The sequence below is a fragment of the Triturus cristatus genome, chromosome 7 (genome assembly GCF_964204655.1).
Source record: "Triturus cristatus chromosome 7, aTriCri1.1, whole genome shotgun sequence".
NCBI classification, from domain to species: Eukaryota; Metazoa; Chordata; class Amphibia; order Caudata; family Salamandridae; genus Triturus; species Triturus cristatus.
This window is the reverse complement of record NC_140590.1, coordinates 292,224,006-292,245,868: the sequence shown is the minus strand read 5'-3', so window position 1 is coordinate 292,245,868 and position 21,863 is coordinate 292,224,006. Positions and strand designations below refer to the sequence as shown.

Here is a 21,863-nt window from a genome sequence, read left to right as displayed (position 1 = left end):
CGGACGAGAACAGCAATGTTTCTGTGCTAAAAACGGGTTACCGATTTGCGAACTTGATTTCTGTTTTCTGTATTGTAAATAGGTTTGCATCAAAGAAGATAAAGACCACTCGTTATGCAAAAATTACAGACCAATTTCCTTGGTCAATTTGGATTATAAAATTCTGGCTAAAATTTTGCCATTACGCATGGATCCTCTTTTACCCGATCTCATTGGCCCTGAACAATCAGGCTTTGTCAAGGGCCGTCTCATCTGACAATTCCCGTGTTTTTCTTAATATACTTAGCAAGGTTTCCTCTCTGTCGCTTCCCTTCACGGCTATTTCTTTAGACGCGGAGAAAGCCTTTGACAGGATTGGGTGGGATTTTATGTTTCAGGCCTTACGTTGGATTGGCTTTTCTTCCAATTTATTTCTATTATATCTTTACTCTATTCTAATCCCCAGGCTTCCATTTTTGTCAACGGGATGACCTCAGATTATTTCTCGTTACACAGGGGAGTGCGACAAGGCTGTCCTCTATCCCCCCTACTTTTTGTTTTAGCCTTGGAACCCTTTCTTACCAAAATCCGTCTGGACAACAGTATTTCTGGTTTTAAATTTGGCTCGCATCAGGTTAAACTCTCGGTCTATGCTGACGATATTCTTTTTTTATTGCTCTGATCCTGTTTCCTCTATTCCCTCTTTTCTCCAGCAGGTGTCTTCCTTTTCCGCGGTCTCAGGTTATCGCCTAAATGCTGATAAGTGCGAGATTCTACCTTTAAACCCTATTTGTCAAAAGCACCTTTTTTCCCAAACGGGTTTCTTATGGCAACCATCTAAGATCAAATATCTGGGTGTTTGGTTCGCTCCTCTCTTGTCTGATGCGCTCAAATTTAATTTTGATTATGTCTTCAAGAAAATGGACACGGCCATTCAACGTTGGAACCCGCTCTTTCTATCCTGGTGGGGTTGGCTCAATTCTATAAAAATGATGTTATCCCCTCTTCTTCTCTATACCATTTCCATGCTTCCAGTACGCATTCCAGTTTCCTTCTTTCAACGGATTGATTCCTTGTTGCTGAAATTCTTATGGAATGGCAAGCGGTCTCGGATAGCTCTGGCTTCTCTGCGCAAGGATAAGGCCCAGTCTGGTGTGCGCTTTCCGGATTTCAGAGAATATCATCGAGCTTTCTCTTTGAAACAATCGACCCGTTGGTTCTCTTCTGATCTTCCGCATTATCCGCCCGTCTGGTTAAGTATGGAATCTTCCTTTCTATCCCCCTTTACCTTTCGCGAGTTCTTGTCCTTCACGTCTTCTTTAGTCCGCTTTCGTACACCAGTTATTTCTCATTCTCGTACTCTCCTCCTCCCTTACATAATATCATCTTATCCCTCCCTTCTCTCCATTCACGAACAACCGATATGGCACAACTCTCTTTTCAAAATTCGTAATCGCACCATATTTTGGAAGACATGGCATTCTCGAGGATTGTGTTGGATCTCTCAATTAATTTCCCAAGATACTCCTCTCTCATTCCAGGAACTTCAATCCTCTTTCTCACTTCCCTCTTCTGCTCGATCGCAGTATCATGCCCTTCTACCAGTCCTGATCTCATATCTTCGCTCCTTGGCGCCATCTACCGATATTCCTTTGGACCGCAAAGCTACTTCTTTATTATTGGAATCGTCTCCCTCAGCCTCTGCCATTTATAACTCTCTCCGATACTCCACTGACAGACTAAAATCTAAAATCGAGAATGCATGGGAATTGGATCTTTCTCAGGATTGGCCAATACCTTTTTGGGACAAAATATGGGCTAAGCTTCATAGAACCTCCAGGGCTGCTAATACTACCCAAACCTTATATTTTATTTATAACAGAATTTTATGTACTCCACATGCTTTATCCCGTTTTTCACCTGACACATCCCCTATTTGTTGGTCCTGTTCCTGTCCCGTTGCAGATCTCAAACATATGTTGTTTGAATGCCCTCCTATTTCCAAGTTCTGGCACCTAGTTTGGATGTATTCCGACTTCAAATTTCCTTTTCCCCTTTACAAGTTTTTCTAGGTTCCCTATCACCGTCCCTCCCGCAATCTCCTTCCCATTATCTATTACTTGACCTTCTAGTTGCTGTGGCCTTCCATACCATTACTTCTAATTGGAAACAGGCTGCAAATGTCTCCTACCAATCTTGGTGGAATGCAGTTTGCTTCCATCATCGCCTAGATACTAATTGCGTCCCTCCCGTTTCCCTGGCAATTAAACGCGACCTGATTTGGCTCCCTTTGGTATACTATCTCTCCTCCTTTGCTTCAGTGCACGCCTCTCCAGACCCTGACACAGTTGAGGTGCGTAAGCCACCATGATTTTCTTGTTTCTTTAATGCCTTTTTGCTATGATATTACGTTCTATTATATTATCTGGTATTTTTCATTCCTATACGTAGGTTCTGTTAATGTAAACTTCATGCTAGTTATATTTGCTTTTAATGAGAGTTTCTATTGAACTGCTTATTCTTTGTATATGCTTATCATGATGATTATACCCCTTTCCCCTCCCTTCTCCTTCCCTTCTTTATTTCTTCAATAAACTCAAATTTAAAAAGTAAATAGGTTTGCATACACTTAAGCGTTCAGTTTTTCAATTGTGTACCACAAAGCATTTGAAATTATGGGCCATAGCTGTCATATTTTGAGCTTTCTTACGTGTGACATTTCCATGTTTTTATAGTGCTTAGTTGAGACGTTTTAATTCCTTCTAAATGACACATTCAGTGACACTAACTAAAACGTGTCTAGAACAGAATACTATTCACTGCGTAATACATAATCTCCTAGCTAACCATACCGTATTTCTATACATGCTTTTTTAAACTCTGTGTATGTGTATCTGTGGCTACATTGTAATACATGTATCTATGTGCATGCGTGTTTACATATAAATTGGAACACAAATGTATACACAAGTGTGTAAATAGCTGCATTTTTTGGGTACAATATACATCAAGCGGAGAGGGTGGCTTCCAGTCACTGGAGATCTGTGGTGCAGTACTCTGTCTAGGACTTAAATGCCAAATAAATCACCAATGTGCTCCCACACATACATGAGTATTTTTTCTCAGGAAAATACCTTATTAGCATGGGACATCTTGGTGAGTTACCGTTTCTGTAACACACCACATACATACAATCCACACCACATAGTTCCACATCACACCACAAAATTAAACATCACACCACATAATTAAACTCCACTATATAACACTCCACATCACAAAATACCATACCACATAATTACTCTCTGTAACACAGTCCCACTCCACATAATTCCTATACACTGACTATATACCTCGTAATTTCTATCCACATATTTCTACTGCACAACCTACCACATAATTCCACTACACACCACATACATCCACTCCACTCTAAAACACATAAGTAAAAAACATTTACAACGCCAATAGCACTACGCTCTACTCTAATTTCCAAACCTTCACTCAATAACCCTTTACACCAAAAACATTTAGCCATACTACATAGCAACAACACAAATCTCCAACATAACAAACAAAATATTTTTGTTGACAAAGTCGCAACAAGTACATCTATATACTGTCCAAACGTTCTACGTTAGTCGGCTAGACAGCAGCCACACTGCTCTACAACATAATGTTAACACATTACCACAGCTAGTAGCTCTAGCTAAAGACTTGAAGGTCCCAGAGGCGAGACCTATTGGCTATGCCAAAGCTTGTTCTTATTATATCATAGGTTAGGCTAAATTCTTACTGTATTATTGATATTTTTCCATGCTTTGTTGACCTACGCTTTCTTTTTATTGCTCAACCGAATTCTTTAAAAAACATTGCTGCTCTTGAGTTAGTGTAATTTGCAGTCTGAGTTTCTAATCCCTACCCTCTTCTGAGTAATCCTTGAGTGATTTGCGACCCCCTCTCCCCCATCCTTCTTAGGTCAGTAAAGAGAGTCACAGTAAAATGAGTTTCACAAGTTGAGAAATTGTTTAAAAATTCGAAGGAGCAAAAAGCTGCAGAAATCTACGTGTCCTGCAAAGAAGTGCACTTGCCCAGTGCCCTCCCCATATCACTTGGATAGACCTGCAGTGAATGTAGCTATGGTTTTATATAGAGTTGGCTGTGGCATTTTAGATGTCCTACAGTGTTATGTATTGAAGCTTCCAATTGGGTAGAATAGTGTCAACATGCATAGGCTACTTGGAAATCGTAAATGACCCAATTATTATGTACTGGCAATTAGTAATACAAGTTACACACTGCACGTTTGCATAAGGTATTCACAAAGTGATAAAAGGCAGTCCACATCCATGGCTAGAGCCAAGCTGGAATATGCAAAACATCCGAGATCCTATCAGTAGTCAGAGATGGATATGAATGTCATGCATGAATGTGGCTCAAGTCAAGTGTCCTCCAGCACTGCCAAGAATGACGTGCAGAAAGGGCAGGATTCAGGACCCCTTTGTCACAAATGGCTTTGCAGATTTCTGCCCCACTTGGTTTAAAGTATAATTTTTCATGATGTGGAAGATACTCGCTTAAGAAACTGTCACTCAGAAGACAAGTTGGAGCAGTTGTTGGTCTCCTCTTGAGCCATGTCCCCACACCTCTGGCACCGCCCACTGGGACTCATTCGATCAGTAAATTGAGCACTAGTAATTTTTCTTTTGACCACTTTTCACATTCTGAAATTATAATTTCAGAGGATGACAGTTCACTTTGCTAGCTACCTTGACTAAGACCCGCTGATTTTGCCACATCTTGCCCCTGGGCCACTAAGAAGGTAGGACAAACCACAATAAGAGTTCTAAGACCAGAAAGATTCCAGAAGTAGGTGAGAACATGCAGAATACTCCTGTACCATAATATTGCCCATATGCACCAATGCTGTTTGAAATTTATGACTATCAAATATGAGGTAGCCAAAGATGTAAAAGTCACTTCTGCCTCTAGCCTTGACCAGACATCAACAATATCTTGATGTACCTCACTACAATGAAATGCTCTTGGTTAAGGATATCAATTATACAAAGAATGCAGAGCCCAAGGCACACCAAAAATAATCGCACAGTTGTCTGTCATGCCAATCTAAGGGACATCGCATAAAAACTAAGACAAATACTACCACCTACAACGACCTTAACTGCACGGTTATACATTACAGGTCCACAAGGCTGATTTGGCTGCTTTCCCAGCAGCACTTGTGGCATTTCTGCGACCTGGCTTAATGATTTATTTCAATCACTGATTGACTTCCTACGCCCTGAAGAATGCAAAAGTCTGCATCGGGGCAGAGTCTCTCAAAAGGCTAGGTGGGTGCTATCCTCTACAAGATCACCTCTCCTGTTGAATTGGCTTTTCTAATTCTTAACGTCCTCTTTCACCTGCTTTGCACTTCAGCCATGAGATGCTTCATCGAGGGTAATTCGCTGCGCAATATTAGGTGTTTCTAACATAACAAAGACAAGCCTTGGACAGAAATCTGTTAAACCATTACCTTTGGTGTTAATCCATTAACATAAAAATAAAGCATTCTTTCAGGGTGTAGCATATTGTGTGAAAGTTTGTAAGTGTTCGTCCATGTAGTAATTTCCATAAGAGTAGTAGCCTTTCATAAGATTGGTTTCTCAATCCATTTTCGGTTTAGTGTGTGTAGCAATGTCCTCTGCCATCATCCATCACCCTCCAGAGAGGTGTTACTCACTAACCACTGCATATGGTAGATCTCATGCTCCAGGCACTAGCCCATTGCAGCAGCAGGTATCACAGTTGTCTAGGGGGCAGTGGTGACTGTCCCATGTCCTATATATTGTGGAAGCAGATCCCTCAGAGATCATTATCCCCCGCCACCTGCGGCACCTGCTCGCCATACCTTGCTCTGTGTGGAAGGCAAAGCAGCAACTGGAGGCAACAGAAAGGCAAGGCCCTGGACAAGTCCTTCTTCTCCCAATCTGTTGTGGAGGCAGGGACCAGGAAAGAAGAGCGGGGGTTTGGCACAAGGTGGTGGCACCCAACTACATGATAGATTATTCTGGGCTTGTGAAGCTGATGAGTTAATATGTGTCACTTGCATATTATTGACATTAAATATTTCATGGCTGCTCTCTTCTAGGCATGGCTTGATGTTCACAATCGAAGTTTTGGCCATTTCGTGAATGGAAAGTGGTTGAAGCCAGATGGCAGAAAGACTTACGCTACAAAAAACCCAGCTACAGGTGAGGAGCTAAAACAGTCTTTACCTGTCTCTTCCATTGGGACATTGATGAGAGAGATCCTGTAGAGGTATGTATTTCAGCCATCCTTCAATAGCCAATGCGATCGTCAGGCTCTTATATTGTTGCCATTACTGAGATATATTTGATTTATCCATGACATCTGCAAATGACGTACTGCCACATCCTGTTTAGGGGACCACAGGGCATGCAGGGGTTACAGTGCTTTAACCATGGCTGCATTGAGGCCATTTGCCTCTAATGTTCCTAGGTTCCTCCTAGTATAGCTCTGCAAACTGCCCAAGTACAAACCTTTCTGCACTTGAATCGCAGGGTAGCGAGGGCGAACAGTCACAGGGTGGATGCGATGTACTAAAGGGAAGGTGTCTGTGTCTGAGCAGGGGCCACGAATCTTGGTATGGATGCATCAATTTGATCTCAACATAACGATTAATCCCAGAGCTGCCAACCAGGTTATGATTGTGCATGAAGTGCAACCGGACGATGTTTTGAAGGGAGCGGAAAAAGTGTTTGGTCAATCCTTGTGGTGCCTGAAGGGATATTTGCACTAGATCATTTTGAAGGAGAATGCTGTGCCCATGCAGTATACACTTCACAGCGTACCTTTGTCTGTGAGGGAAGGGGTTAAAGAGTTACTCACTGACCTGCTTAAGGCGGGTCTAATTAAACCAGTTGAATCGTCATCATGGGTTTCTCCGTGGTTATCACTCAAATCGGATGGTCGCCTGAGATTCTGTTGATTTGAGATCTCTTAATCAAGAGATTGTGGTTGACACATTTTCTCTTCCCAGTATAGGGGACATTTTTAACATGGTGAAGGGTGGTAAGTACTTTGCAAAGTTGGGTTTGAGGAGTGCTTGCCATCAAATTCGGTTGCATGAAGAGTCAAAAAAACTCATCACCTTCATCACTACTGAAGGAACTTTCCATTTCACCCGTATGCCGTTTAGCTTAGCATCGGCTGAGAGCGTGTTTCAACGGGTGATGACGGAAGTGTTAGAGGGAGTTAAAGATGTCATTTATTTTCAGGATGACATTTTGATCATGGAGGAAACCATAGAGCAGCATAATGTCACTTTAAGGAGGGTGTTGAAAAAACTGGAGGATGTTGGACTAATGTTGAACAAAGACAAGTGTACATTTTTAACTACCTTGGGTATTCTATATCCAATGGAGGGGTCGGTCCTAAGCACTCTCTTTTGGATGCTATTGGAAAAGCACGTGCAGAGAACGATCCATTACGATCTTTCCTTAGACTTATTGAATATTATTCAAAGTTTGTAGAGAGGTTTGCAGACAAGACTGAGAGTTTGAGGAGAGTACTGAGAAAGGGAGAGAAGTTTGTCTGGGGCAAGGAACAAAGCATTTGCTTTGATAACATCAAAGGCAGAAATTTGCAATGCAGGAGTTCTGGCACTTTTTGATAACAAGTGGAAGTCTGTCCTTACAGTGGATGCGAGTGGCACCGGATTTTGGGTGTTTTTTCACAAATTCATGGACAGAAAGAGAGGACAGTTACTTTTGCCTTGCGCGCTCTCACACGAGCAGAGATAAACTATTCAGTGATAGAGCCCAAGGCATTAGCAGCTGCATGGGGTGCTGAGCATTTTTGAGTTTACCAATAAGGAGCATGCTTTGTGTTACACACTGATCATAAACAATAAAAATTCTATCTTCAGGTGGGGCAGGCAAGGGGTCTGCCAGACAAGCTAGGTTAGCTGCTAGGCTACAATAATATTCTTATACCCTAGAATTTGTGCAGGGGTGGAGGAACATCCAAGCAGACAGTTTGTCTAGACTGTTGTTGGACTAGAACTCTGTAGGTGCCATGGCGATGAAGACATTTGAACTGGAGGGTGCTGTACCATCCATAAATGACGCAGTCCAGTGTGCTCTAGGGACTTTAACCATTGAACAAAGGAAGGGATGGAACGAGATGTTGTACTTAAGGAGGTGTCTAGAATGATTCAGTGTGGGGCAGAAAAAGAGAGTGCATTGTCACAAACTGTTCAGGCCCACTTTAAGATTGCTGATGAGTTGTCCATTTGTGGGGTGAATCTTATAATGAAGAATTATCGTTTTGTTCCTCCAGAAGGGTTGATAGGAAGGTTGTTTGAACGTGTGCATGAGGGCCATTTAGGTCAAAGTCTGACTAGTAGGAGAATTCTGGTGGCCAGGCTTGGATGATCAAGTGAAGAGGTGGATGGAATGTTACTCCATTTGCAAGTAAAGTGAAAAAAGATTGAAGATGGGGTGGAAGGATTACGGAGTACACATAGAAGATCCAGGGAAGCCTTGGCATGCCTTTTGCCTAGACTTTATTGGCCCATGATGGAGCCCCCCAGTTAGTTTAAGATTTGTGATAGTCATGGTTGATGGGATTATTTTTACATTTATGAAAGATGTGACTGTGTTCCACTTTTGCTGTGATTAAAGGAATATTCAGGGAAGAGGGTGTTCCTGTGGTGTTGATAACTGACAATGGCACTCAGTTAACATCTTACCAAATGGTGATTTTTTTTTGCAGAGGAATGCTGTAAGACATGTACGGACCTCATTAAAGAATCCTTGGGGTAATGGCATTGCAGAAAGGGTCAACCATCTGGTAAAAGGTACCATTCACTTAGCCATGTCAAATCAGTGTCATGTTGAGGAGATGGTGAATGATATGATTTGAGCTTATCTCACCACTAAGCACAGAATTACACATGAAATGCCTTTCATGGTAATGCGAGGCCATTTGCCAGGTACTAAATTAGTCCCTACCTGGTTGGAGGAATGGGTTGAGAATGGAGTGGGCAGGAGAGGTGCAACGTCCGCCTTGAGACCTTTGGTGATTTGTGCGCTTTATAAAAACCTCTGACATTGACATTAACGTGGGGTGGGCAGCAAGCATGCTAGATTCAACATTGATGAGTGTGTCATAGTAAGGTCTGGAAGGATTGGAAGGGCTCTATCCAAGTTTAAAGGTCTGTTTCGCATTGCTGCAGTAGGGAAGTATGTTGTCACGTTGGAAAATGGTGAGAGATGGAACTGTAAGAACATTCCATTATACCAAAGGGGGGGAGAGTGTACAAGGAAGAGGGATGATGATTGTTCAGCTGCAATGTACATGAAAGATGTGGAAGTTAGGGATGAGGAGATGAGTCACAGCATAGATGGCCCTGTGGTATAGAGTAGTTCTAGAGTTCGTAAAACACCCTCTTATCTGGATGATTTTGTCAGATGAAGATGTTCTATTTGAGTTCGCTATTGGAGGAACTTGCTGATGTTGAACTTTAGTGAGTTTTTATTTCATTGTTTTTTTTCTGTTCAAGGCAAGAGGATACGCTATGATGCAACTACACTCTAGTATTTGCATGTGTTCTGTTCCAATGATTCTTTGTTAGACTGTAAGGCGAAGGGAATTCCATAGGTGCGAGTTGCTATTGGGACATTGGAGAGGACTGACTCCAGTCTGTGTTTTGATTAAAGCTACATGTTTTACATGCCAGTTTCCTCTGTGCGGCCTGTACTTTCTTCACCACACTCTTCAAACTGCGTAAGTACAAACCTTTCTGCACTTGAATCTCAGGGTAGCTCGGGCGAGCAGTCACAGGGTTCACAGGGATGTTGGGTGGGAGGGCTCAAGCTCAGCAATCCGTTCGCAATCCAATAAATTGAATGATAAACTGAGTGATTTCCATTTTAGAAATAAAAACACTTTATTACACAATACTACTTGATACTACATAAAACTAGCAGTTGAAACAATTTAGTGCCTGTAGACTCTATCTTGCCAGGTACTGTGCCCACCTGCTCCCTCACTGTCACCCGGATTCCTCCCGATTCTGTGAAGAGATAACAGAAGTAGCTTCAATCTGGCACAAGTGCAGTGTAATTTTCCCACAAAAGAGTACAGGCATTCAGTCTAGTTAGCCTCTTAACCGCTTATGCGTGGCCACAGCACGTCCTTTACGTTGTATGCCCAGACGTTACGTTGTTGTACGCCCAGACCGTTACGCTGTTGTAAGCCCGGACCGTTACGTTGTTTTATGCTTGTGCATTCCAATGAGTGGTAACACACTGGCAGACAGCCTTCACGTGTCTCCTGCCTTAAGCGCTGAGCCCCAATCGGTGGCGTGCTGGCTCCAAGCCTTCTGGTTCGTAGAAGCAAGGGGATGGCTGTTCTGATGCGGCGGAGTCCCCATGGGGAAAAACATATGGGCAGGCCTCACCAAAAGGTTTCCTCACCTTTCACAAGAGTGTCTGCAATGCTACCTATCACCACTACAATCCTCCAAGAGGCAGACTAATGAGCAGCTCCTTGCTCACCAAAAGGCCTCATTGATTAGCTGCTGGAGTCCTGTCCCCACTCCTTTCACCTAAGTTTCTAGGTATTCCCCCCTCCAGCTATAGAAATGTGAACAATACTCTTGCATTGTCTAGGAGCAAAGTCATCATCTCCATCTTATGTATGGCCAGGCACATCCAAAATATACCCGGCTGACATCTATTACAGTGCCTCACTTACACATTTTGCAAAAATGGCCCACTTTTTTAGTGATCTGATTCGCTAATGAGGGACATATTTATTTTGAATCCCAAGCCAATTTTCTACCCCAGTCCGACCCGTGCGTCCCTTCAGATCACGAGACAAGTACAGGACCCATTAATAGTCTGGGACTATGCCGGACTACGCCTACACCTCAGAGCAATTTAGATTAGAGTCATTCCGGAGCCAAAATAAACAAGCATTTACAATGCAATAGGTCTCGCAATTGCGAGATTTTGAGCTATTAGTGTTGTATAATTTTAAAAGGCATTGTCATTTACAATACTAATAGTTTAAACTTTTGGAAAAGTGATACCTATTGCAGAGCGTGGTGTCCGTTAAGCAGGTGCCGCGATCAGAGAAGTGTGGCTCAATGATTAGAGCGGCAGACCCTGATGCAGAGGTCTAGCCCGGGACCAGGGTTCAATTCCCCGCCTCGGCAGGTCTTGGGCTCAAAAATTCCACGGACCTGATAATTCTCGCCTCGGTGCCATTCCAATCATGGAGTCCCACTCTGCAACTCTGGGCAATAGCTTGCTTAATCTCCACAACGGCCCCCACAACGCTAAGGATGCCTGGCCTCCACCTTGGGGGTGCCCAGGAGTGGACGCCTCACAGGGAAAGCCAGGATGGGTTCCACAGCGGTATTCGTACAAGCGCCTTGAGACCCTTGCGGGTGAGTAGTGCGCTATACAAGTATCAATTTACAATTTTTATTAATAAAATAAAATAACAACAAAAAACAAACAGAGCACAGTGTCTGTGAAGCTGGAGACATGCTCCGTATTAAAGTAAAAAAGAAACCGAGCTCGGTGTCCCTGAAGCGGGTGCTGCACTCAGTATTAAAGTTTTTTTTAAAACAGAGCACGGTGTATCTGAAGTGGCTGGCGCGCTCAGTATGAAAGTTTGAAAACAAAATCTGAAACTGAGCGTGGTGTCCCTAAAGCGGGCTCCGCGCTCAGTATGCAAGTTAGAGCGGCATAGCCCTTTATAAGAAAAACGTCCACCATTGTCCTGTGTGGGCGTGCTTCACATACAAAAAAGCAGCCGCCATTGTTCCCATCAGTGTCAAACAAAATCGTGCTCACCGACTTATAATGCAGACCGTGTAACAAGCCAAGTAACAGGTCCAGTCATTATGGGAGGTAACACATGCAGACAAGGCGGTACCAAGGAGGAACTAACAAGCCATATAATGAAGCAGAAGCCAGCATTTACGAAGGACAATGACACAAGCCAATTAAAAATATGGGGCGGAGAGTGGGCGGGGCTTCCAGTGCATACTCTACTACATCATGCCTCGCAGCGTGAGCAGCCCGTGTGCGCTGCCGTCAGGCTCGACCTAAAAAGCTGGGATATCTGATGCATGGAATCAGGTACTCCGTTCAGGGGAACACACCCATTTACCATGAAGGGGGACATTCTTGTCCTAACACATATTGTCTAACTGGTGACTGGTAATGACCGCTGCAGCATTATCTGTTTTCTCCTTCAAAAACCCCATCACTGCTGCAGCTATATTTCTGTGGGTCTTGTCATGTCAGGACGTCATTTTGCTCTGAGACAGTTTTGTAGTGTGATTGAATCTCACAGCTGCTTTGGAGACTGTGCCTTCTTGTATATTTGCACTGCTGTGAGTGTCTGCATCTGGGCAGTAGAATGTAGCTAGTATCATACTCTGACCGATTACTAGATGTCATTACTACACCAATATTTCCGCTTCAACCTGTGATGACTGCTGTGTTCGACTTGGCCACAAAAGTCTCGCTCACAGGTCTCTCAGGCATACTGTATCTGTATTGGTCCCCTGAGAGATGGGAAGTTAACCAAGGTTGGCTTGGGCGAACGTGCGCTTTATAAATGCACATGTTGTTTGCTACCCTATGAAACACGGTCATGTCAGGTATTAGTGCGTATCTAGCAAAACTGTTTATTAGGGATACTACTTATAAAATAGAAAATGTGCCCCCAGTGAGCACTGAAGATGCTCTGGCTCGCCCACATGCAATAGTAGGTAAGAGGTGGCCCGAGTGATCCAAGGCGTGGATGAGTATCTGGAGTCGAGAAATACTGATTCTGTTCTCTTGGCCCCATGAATAGAGTGTTGGATCTAATTCTATGATGAAGTAAGTTTATTCCCGGTCTCAGGATGTTGGTTAAATAGTTGTAGTATATGCACAGTAATCTTACTTTCATTCTCATTCCGCTGCACAGAGGAATTCTCTAATTTCCTTACGGTATGGCAATAATATCTCCAATGGCGACTTGGTGTCATGGTTCTTCTTTTAATACCAGTGCTAGGACAGATGATGCAAAAAAAGCTAGTCTAGTTTCTTCATACCAATGGTATTATGGCAAGCTTGCACTATTGGCTTCCATGTTTATATCTGAAAATGTTCAAGTGTTTTGTTAAAAATAGACCTAGATTGTACCTCGTGGACGATGGTAACATGGCACTCTTCATTGGGCACTCTTCTTCTGTCTGAATTAATGCACAGATGATTGCTGATTGTAATGATTTTTTATTAATCGAACAATAAAGTATTAATCTCGTCACTCTTCATTGGGCACTGAATTAAAGTTCATAAAAGAAGACTCTGGTGAATATTGAAGGTTTGAGGTTCTACGGGCTGGTCTGCAGATAGCAAGTACCTCATCATGCTGTTTCTGATCTTTTACCCCCACTCAAGGAGCGACACTTGCCACAACACTTCAAGGGGAGGATGAAGACGTGGAGGCAGCTGTAGATGCAGCAAAGAAGGCGTTTGAGACATGGAGCAAGCTCCCTTGCCACGTCCGGGCCCGACACCTCTACAGGTAATAGTAGGGGCTCTGGGACACCAATGATCTGGGACATCTTCCTGCCTGTGAAAGGATCTCCCACTCTGAGGCTTCCTCCTCTGGCTCGAAAAGAAAACCGACAGCTCGCTCTGGGTCAATTCTGTGGTTAGACTTGTACTTATCTGGTGCTCTTATGGTGGAAAATTGTACATTCCAGAGGAGATACCTCTGTACGCCTTCTAATATCACTCTCGTCTATATCATTTTTTGGGAGCAAAATTAATCTACTAGCATTGTCTTAGCTAAAGTCATTGCTAAAACGTAATGCCCGGTTACTTACCGGTAAGGTTCTTTACTCTGACTCTACGACCTCCCCGTCACAGTCCGGGTTCCCATCCCTCCCTCTCTGTGTTTGGCTTCATTTGCCTTTGGGTTAGAGGATTTCCGGATACGAGGTCAGAGGTTTTATATTCCACAGGATGTGGGTGTGGCCTAGAGGGAAGGGATGGGAGCTGTATGTGTTTTTTGGTTTTGCTTGATTGACTGCAGGGATGTGCTGACGCTCATAGATGTAAGGAGTTAGACGAGGAGGTAGTTTGACCTTAGCTGTAACATTTAATCCACCTTTGAAATGCAGGATTAACAAAGTAGAATTATCATCATACAATGTAAGTAATAGGAACCTGTCCTCCCCCTCACCTAGTGATTTGTACTGTGTTTACTGTACTAATACTACTTCTATCAGTACTGCTTTTATCAGTAATTACACGTTGCAGTATGTAGATAGGAGTGATCACTGCCACTGTTTTTAGTACGTCTAGTAATAGTACACCATATACTACTGCTACCAGTGGTACTATGTCTATAACCATTAGGTTATGTTGCTTTACTATGTAGTGTCGTAAGCCACCTACGATTGCTTCAAGGTGCTAAGTTGGACTGGGTGCAGTGAAGATACTTTATGTGGACAGAGAAGAGTGGATAGAACAGGAGACCGTGCAGGGGGCGAGAAGAAGCCTTGTATGTGGGATGAACCTCCCCAAGACACTGATCTCCTCTCACTGGTCTCTGCGACAGTGCATTGTCTGCCACTATCCATGTATTCTGTGGTAATTGTTAAACAGGAGTCTAACAAGTGGGCATTGAGGCATCTGGATGGAAATGAGGGGCAGGTGGGTGGAGGGCACTGTGGTGGGTGTCATTGAGGGTAACTAGGCCCTGACATTGATCGATCTGGTAATATCCTGTGAGAGTATCACTGGTGCAAGCAAGAAAGAGCCCACAGAAGCAGAGAATACCTCCCTCCCTCTCTGTCTGACAGCAGACCGCAATGTCGGGTGTCAACGGGTTTATGCTGCCTCTTGGTGCATTTACCGGTCTGCCTACTAATAATCCTACCATTACCGTAGATGGGTCTTACTACTAGCAGTAGTGCATCATACGCTCATGCCACCACTACCACTGGAGCGATTACTGTTATTAGTTATCCTGGTACCACTCTGCTGCCGCTCCTACTACCGCTGCTGATATTTAACATATTCAAGTTTCAAGTAGTGCCAGAAACTACGAATCCATGCAGGAAAGTACTACAACTGCTTCCATTTTCTGCTGACTCCACTACCTTTATTGTAAATGCTGTTTGTAAGCACAAACACTATAAAACACTTGCATGTATTGGCTATTCTAGGAAAAGGACTTTATATAAAGTGGACTCAATGAGTTTTAACTCAAGGATTTTACCCAAAACCCTGTTTCCTCCTCCTTCATATCCCTGCATCCTCTGTTACCTTACTTATGTATGTCTGCCTCTTGGTGTCTCTTTCAGTTCTTGTCTCTGCCTCCTTCTCATCCTCCCACATTATGTTGTTTACTGCATCACCCTCCTAATGTCTCCACCTCCTCCTGCGCAACCCTGTTGGTGTTTCTGCCCCATCATGTTCAGTTTCCCCAGTCTGGTTCCCCTGCAAGGCTAAACATGGCCTTCTGCATGCGTCTGCCTTTGCCCAACTTAGGCATTACTGGTTTAATTGCTTCCCTCTCCGGCTTGCCCCCCTCCTGTGCCTCTACACAGCCGGGGTATGCTGATGTGTCTCTTCTTCATCCTCCAGCATTGCTCGCACCGTGCAGAAGCACCAGCGTCTGCTGAGTGTCCTGGAGAGCCTAGACAACGGCAAGCCTATCCGCGAGTCAAGGGACTGCGACCTGCCCCTGGTGGTGCGCCACTTCTACCACCATGCCGGCTGGGCCCAGCTCAGGGACACCGAGATGAGGGGCTGGAAGCCTCTGGGTGAGTCTTTCTTATATTTCATGGACAAGGTAAAGAGCTAATTGTTTGTGCTTTTCTAACAAACTCAATTTTCCAAAGGTTTTTTGTAATGCCAGCACCCATCTTGCGTAAGTTGCTGCACCATCCTTAAGCTTCTCACGATTGTCATACAATGGGAGCTTCTCATGCGCCTCAAACTTTCAGTCTCCTCAAACCTGCCGGATCTTGAAACTCTCTCTACCAAGCCCAGTATTCTACAGTTCCATGATTTGAACATGCTTATTGCCTAATTTTATTTAATCTTAACTGCTCTGTGGCTGCTTTCATTTCAATCTGCCCATAGCATCCCACCCTTCTGTGCCTATACATATCTCTCCAGACGCTACCATCTGCCTTTGGTGGTCCCCACATCCTCAGGGACACCCTGCCCACTCAGTATCTTCACATTACTTCCCAAATTCCCCTCGCGCGTGCAGTGACGTTTCCCCTCAACGGTGCATGCCTTCCTTTCACCGCGGTTCCATTCTATGCCATTCGACAAGTAAGTAAGTTTCAAAAACTGCTAAGGTGAAATAGTTTTTTATGGATCTGTCCACTGCTGTCTGTGGCACCGCTGGCGCTCCAAGATCTTACCTCATCTAAAAGATGTGTCCTTATTTTTTGAGCCATCATGCATGGCTGTGGTCACATGGAAACGGCTCAGTGGCAAAAAATATTATTTAGCACAGATGCCTGCATAAGTTGTGACTTACAAAGTAAGACTTGAGATCAGAGTAGTATAGCATGTCTTGGAAGCCAAGTCGACATGTTGCTGTCGACATGCTACTTGCATGTAATGCCCATGTTACATGTTTGATTGTGTTGAGGTTGCACCACTTTACAAATGTATACATTCAGATAGTCCACATTGGATCCAGCGAATAATTGAATTTCCTTCTTAATTGTTTATGCAAAATCTTCTCTTTTATTTAGAAAGAACCACAGCCAACGCGTTTCGTTCTCAAAGAGAACTTCTTCAGGGCTGTAAAGTTAAAACATACAAAAAACTACAATATAAGAAATGTTTGGATACACATATAGATACAAACATACATAAATACAAACATAACAAACCACATTGAATATAACATCAGCTGTATTATTACATATAAAGAAAGCCAACGCCAACACATGTGACACCATAAAATGAATGTCTAAATGAATAGTGTCATAAACACAATCATATAATTTTTCTCCAAAGCAATTTGCCCTTGTATGACCATTTCAACAGAACACCTAACCAAAGTTAATATTGTGAAATTTAAATAAAACTTGATACAAGAATCGAAGAAAATAACCATAAGAGCAGAAAGAAAGGAGAGTGGAGGGATAGTAAGACAAAAATATGTATATGACTCAACTGAGTTATCACCTCAAAAATAAATAAATGATTATCCAGCCACTATTGATTTACAAAAGATTTATTAGAGGAAACATACCGCAAGTAGTTTCCACAGAATGTAGAGTATAAAGTATGGAACGAAATGATCCTGGTCCAATATAATAAAATCGTCCAGTACTCCCAAGTCAGCTGTGAAGTAGAGCGTAATAATATGCCATTCGTAATTCCGTAAGAGCGGCAGTATTGAGACCATGTGAGCATACAGATTATATATATGACAAAATGAAATGATCAGCCTACCTTATTGGTTGAAAGAATGGTGATGTCATTCAAAGGATAATGATAATGTCAACTAGAACGAGGTGATATGATAGTCACTGTAATATATCTGATCCATATCTACATCATAAGTATTTCGCACAGTGCCTAATAAAAATCAACCATTATAAAACAATATATTAATATTCATGCCAGAATACCTTTGTTGAATCCGGCATATACCGGTACTATTCATTCATATTAGTTATAGCGAAACTTAATCAAAAATGTAACTGAATCCTAAAATAATACCATTAAACTGCTATGAATCTGAAGATGGAAATATCACTAAATGCACACCTGTGAAGACAAATCACAGTAATGTGCAACAATATGTACAAGCGCACATCAAGCGCTATAACCCTGAGTTCAAGATCGTGTCAAAGTGCTTAAGAGAAATACACCAACTATACGCATCCTCTGCTGGAATATGGATTGCCTGCCTGGGTTCTGGAGGACAGATGGCTGGGGGGCCGGAGGAGCTCCAGATGGTCTGGATAGGTCAGGAAAGGGCTGATTAGACCTGGGCTACGATGGGGGGGAAAGGGGAGGAATTTCCTTGCTCCTCAAAGGGATTGGTCTGTCTCTGACAAAGCCGTATCCACCTCCTACCAGGAATTCACGCCAGAGAAGGCCCAACTGGTTCTGAACGGACACAGACACCCTCTGCCTAGCAGATCAAAGGATTTTTGTGTACAAATGCTGGGTCCCAGACCCCTGACTTTTAGAACTCAGCTGGATCAAGAATACTGCACAGGAGAAGCGCTGGAGAAACTGCTATGAGGAACTACAGCTTTGCTGCGTGCTTTTCTGGGCTGACCTGCAGTGGCTGCTTCTGTCATGGGCAGTGAAAGGCATGGACTGGACTTTCTGCAACCAAATTGGTGAGACTCTCCAAGGGCTTGAGGTAGAGCTTGCCCCCTGTTCACGAAGTCTCAGGAACAACAAAGACTTAAAGTTCTTCCACCCGCAGCACTGGGGACTGCGTGTTTTGTGCTGCAACCCGAAGAATGCCACTCCACGACGACCCTGCCAAACCCGTGTCCTGAAGGCACCGCAGAGGGCACCACCGCAATGCCGCACCGTGACCCTGGTCTCACCGAGGACACCTGCTGACACCATCACTGAGCCGCTGCTCGCACCGCGACCTGTGGGCACTGCACTCCGCACCGCTTTGCTTCACGCCGAACCTGTGGCACCGCAGAGGGCACCGCTGCCACGCTGCACCGCGACCCTGGCCTCACCGAGGACGCCTGCTGACTCCATCACCGAACCGTTGCTCGCACCGCGACCTGTGGGCCCGAACTCTGCACCACCTCGCTACACGACGACTTCGTGGCCTTCCTGACGACGACGACGCCAAAATCGGTGCCGCTGCTTGCACTGTGTTTCAGGGGCACCGCTCGTAAGTTACACGACACAGCCCTCATCCCACACCGCAGCCTTGGCCCACCGACGCTGGTGTCATCGACTCCAGGGGCCGTCCCCAGAGGAGCTGGAGGACAAGCGGGAAGCAAGGAGAGCCACCACGGAGCTAGAAAAGCTTAGATTGGCCACGGAGGAGAAGAGAATGGTTTTGGAACATAAAGTTGGGATGAAAGAGCTGGATCAAGAGAAACTAACCAGCTCAGATGGTGGCAGCAACTCGTCAAGACAGACAGACCGAATCGTACACATCCCTAAGAATGTGGGCAGAGAGTTCAAGAAGGGGGATGACATACAGAGGTGGTTTCAGAGTTACGAGGCAGCAATACACATGAATGGGGTCCCTCTGGAGTATTGGGGGGCAGGATTGTGGTCTCTGTTCCCAGAGGAAGCCAGGGATACTTTGACAGCTTTTGGTAAGGGGCCTAACCTCATCTATGCTGATATGAAGAAAGCCCTTCTATCTAGGTATGGTCTCACTCCTGAGAAGTAGTTGGATCAGTTTAGGTCCTGGGAGAAATCTGATGCCAACACGTGGCTGGAATGTGTGGATGGGTTTTGCCGATCGTTGCATGGCTAGGTGAAGGGCAGCAATGGGACAGATTTTAAGGGGCTCTACAATTTGATTGCGTGGGAGCACCTGTCCAGTCTATGTTTTGCAGATCTGCGCCAGCACCTAGTAGATAGTAAGCTAACTGACCCCATGGAGGCGGAACACTGGGTGAGTACCAGGGTCCACAAAAAAGCGTTCGGGGGAGACTCAGCCAAAGGTGGGCAGGGTCCCCAGCTGAAGAGTGGGGGGGACAAGGGTAAAACACAGGAGTTCTCGAAAGGGCCCCAAAATAGCACCCAGGGTAAAGGTTCCCATCCCCCCCCGGAGATAAGAAGCAAGGGGCCTCGACAGGAAAGCCTGCCAAGACCGGCCCCTGCACGTGTTTTGCATGCGATCAGGTGGGGCACATGAAGGGAAACCCCAGGTGCCAAAAGGGGACACCACCCCGCACCGGTGGGCAGTCCAAAGTGTTGGCCAGCGTAGCGCTTGAGGAGGAGGAGTCCCAACAGGAGGGTGGGGACCCCGCAGAAATGACCCTCTGGTCCACTGAGGGTAGTTGTGAGCCCTTCCATGCCTGTCAATTGTCTGCTTGGTAACGACCTGGAGCAGTCCTTATGGAAGGATGTTGAGCTCCAGTCCCCCTTGGAGATGATGGGGTTGCCAGAGTGGGCATGCGTGTCCACTCGGTCGATGGCGGCCTGAGAGGGTGATCAGAGGGACCCGGAGCCTGAGACAGTGGCCCAGGTCCCTGCCAAGAGAAAGGGCAAGGGGTGCGGGAAACCGGCCCCTGAGGTTCCCACGGCCCGGGAGGAGGCGGACCTCGAGGGGGACGCCCCAGTGCCTACAGGGGAGCAGGTAGCCGAACTGGGGGACATCTCTGAGCTGACCCAGTGGCAGCAAGAAGGGGGTCTCACCAGGGAGGAGTTCTGCCGGGAGCCGGAGGAGTGCCCTTCTGCAGCGACAGGCAGCAGCCCAGGCAACTGGTGATCAGTCCGGATCACATTGGATCTATTGGGAGAATCATCTCCTGTACAGCGAGCCTTAGGTCGCGGAACCTGGATCAGCCCGTGTGCTGGTGGTACCCCAGCGCTTCCGGACCTTCCAACTGGGTCTGGCTCACGACGTGCCTTTGGCAGGACATTTGGGGTAGGACAAGACCTTTGACCGGCTTGTCACCACTTTTTCTGGCCTCAAATGCAAAGGCAGTCGGATGTGCATTGTCGGTCTTGACAAACTTGTCAGGCAGGTGGCAAGAGTTGGAGGAAGGCCAAAGCGCCTCTCCAACCGTTCCCCGTGGTGGGGACACCCTTTGAAAGAGTAGGGATGGACATTGTAGGGGCACTGGATCCCAAGACAGCCATGGGCAACAGGTACATCCTGGTCTTTGTGGACCATGCCACCCGGTACCCGGAGGCAATCCCTCTGAGGACAATGCGTGGGCCGGGCGTTAATGGGTATCTTTTCCCGTGTGGGGTTCCCCAGAGAGGTGGTTTCCGACAGGGGCGCCAACTTCATATCGAAGTATATGACATTCCTGTGGAAGGAGTGTGGTGTTACGTACAAGTTCACCACTCCTCACCACCCCCAAGGTAACGGTCTGAAAAGTTCAACCAGTCCTTAAAGTTCATGATCAAGGGTCTCACTGAACCCATGAGGCGTAAGTGGGACGCCCTCTTACCGTGCCTGCTCTTTGCGTACAGGGAGGTACCCCAGAAGTCTCTTGGGTTCAGCCCCTTCGAGCTTCTGTATGTTCACCCCGTGCGAGGACCGCTCAGCTTGGTGAAGGAGGGCTGGGAGGCCGCTCCCAAGAAGACACCCCAGGATGTGTTCAGCTACATGCTGGCCTTCCACAACCAAACGGCCTGCTTCAGAAAACTCGCTCAGGCGAACCTTGAGGCCAGCCAGGAAGAAATTAGGAAGTGATATGACCAGAATGCCACTCTGGTAGAGTTTCAACCTGGACAGAAGGTGTGGGTTATGGCCCCTGTGGAACTTTGTGCCTTGCAGGACAAGTGGACGGGGCCCTTTGAGGTGGTGGAGCGCAAAAGTGAGGTCACCTACCTGGTGGATTTGCAGGCTCCCCGGAACCCGTTACGGGTTCTCCACGTGAACCCCCTCAAACCCCACTTCGAGAGGTCTGAAGTGAGCATGCTCTTGGCGACGGACAACGGCGAGGAAGCGGAGAGTGAGCCTCTCCCGGACCTCCTGTCCGCCCAAGAGGGGGATGGATCGGTGGAGGGTGTGACCCTCTCCCCGGCCCTGACCGCGGAGCAACAGAGCAAGTGTTGCCAGTTGTTGGAGCAGTTTGCCCCACTTTTCTCCTTGACCCCAGGTGTTACTCACTGGTACACCCA

The 21,863-nt window shown here is 45.5% G+C and overlaps 1 protein-coding gene across 1 annotated transcript in view; it reads left to right on the top strand.

Moving 5' to 3' along the window:
* ALDH16A1 (aldehyde dehydrogenase 16 family member A1) overlaps positions 1–21,863 on the top strand; it is a 680,379-nt gene that overhangs the window by 65,687 nt on the left and 592,829 nt on the right. The window contains exons 2-4 of the mRNA XM_085616325.1: positions 6,131–6,233; positions 13,476–13,602; positions 15,675–15,853. Of these exons, the coding sequence (XP_085472451.1) occupies positions 6,131–6,233; positions 13,476–13,602; positions 15,675–15,853 (409 nt within the window). The remainder of the gene's footprint in view (positions 1–6,130; positions 6,234–13,475; positions 13,603–15,674; positions 15,854–21,863) is intronic.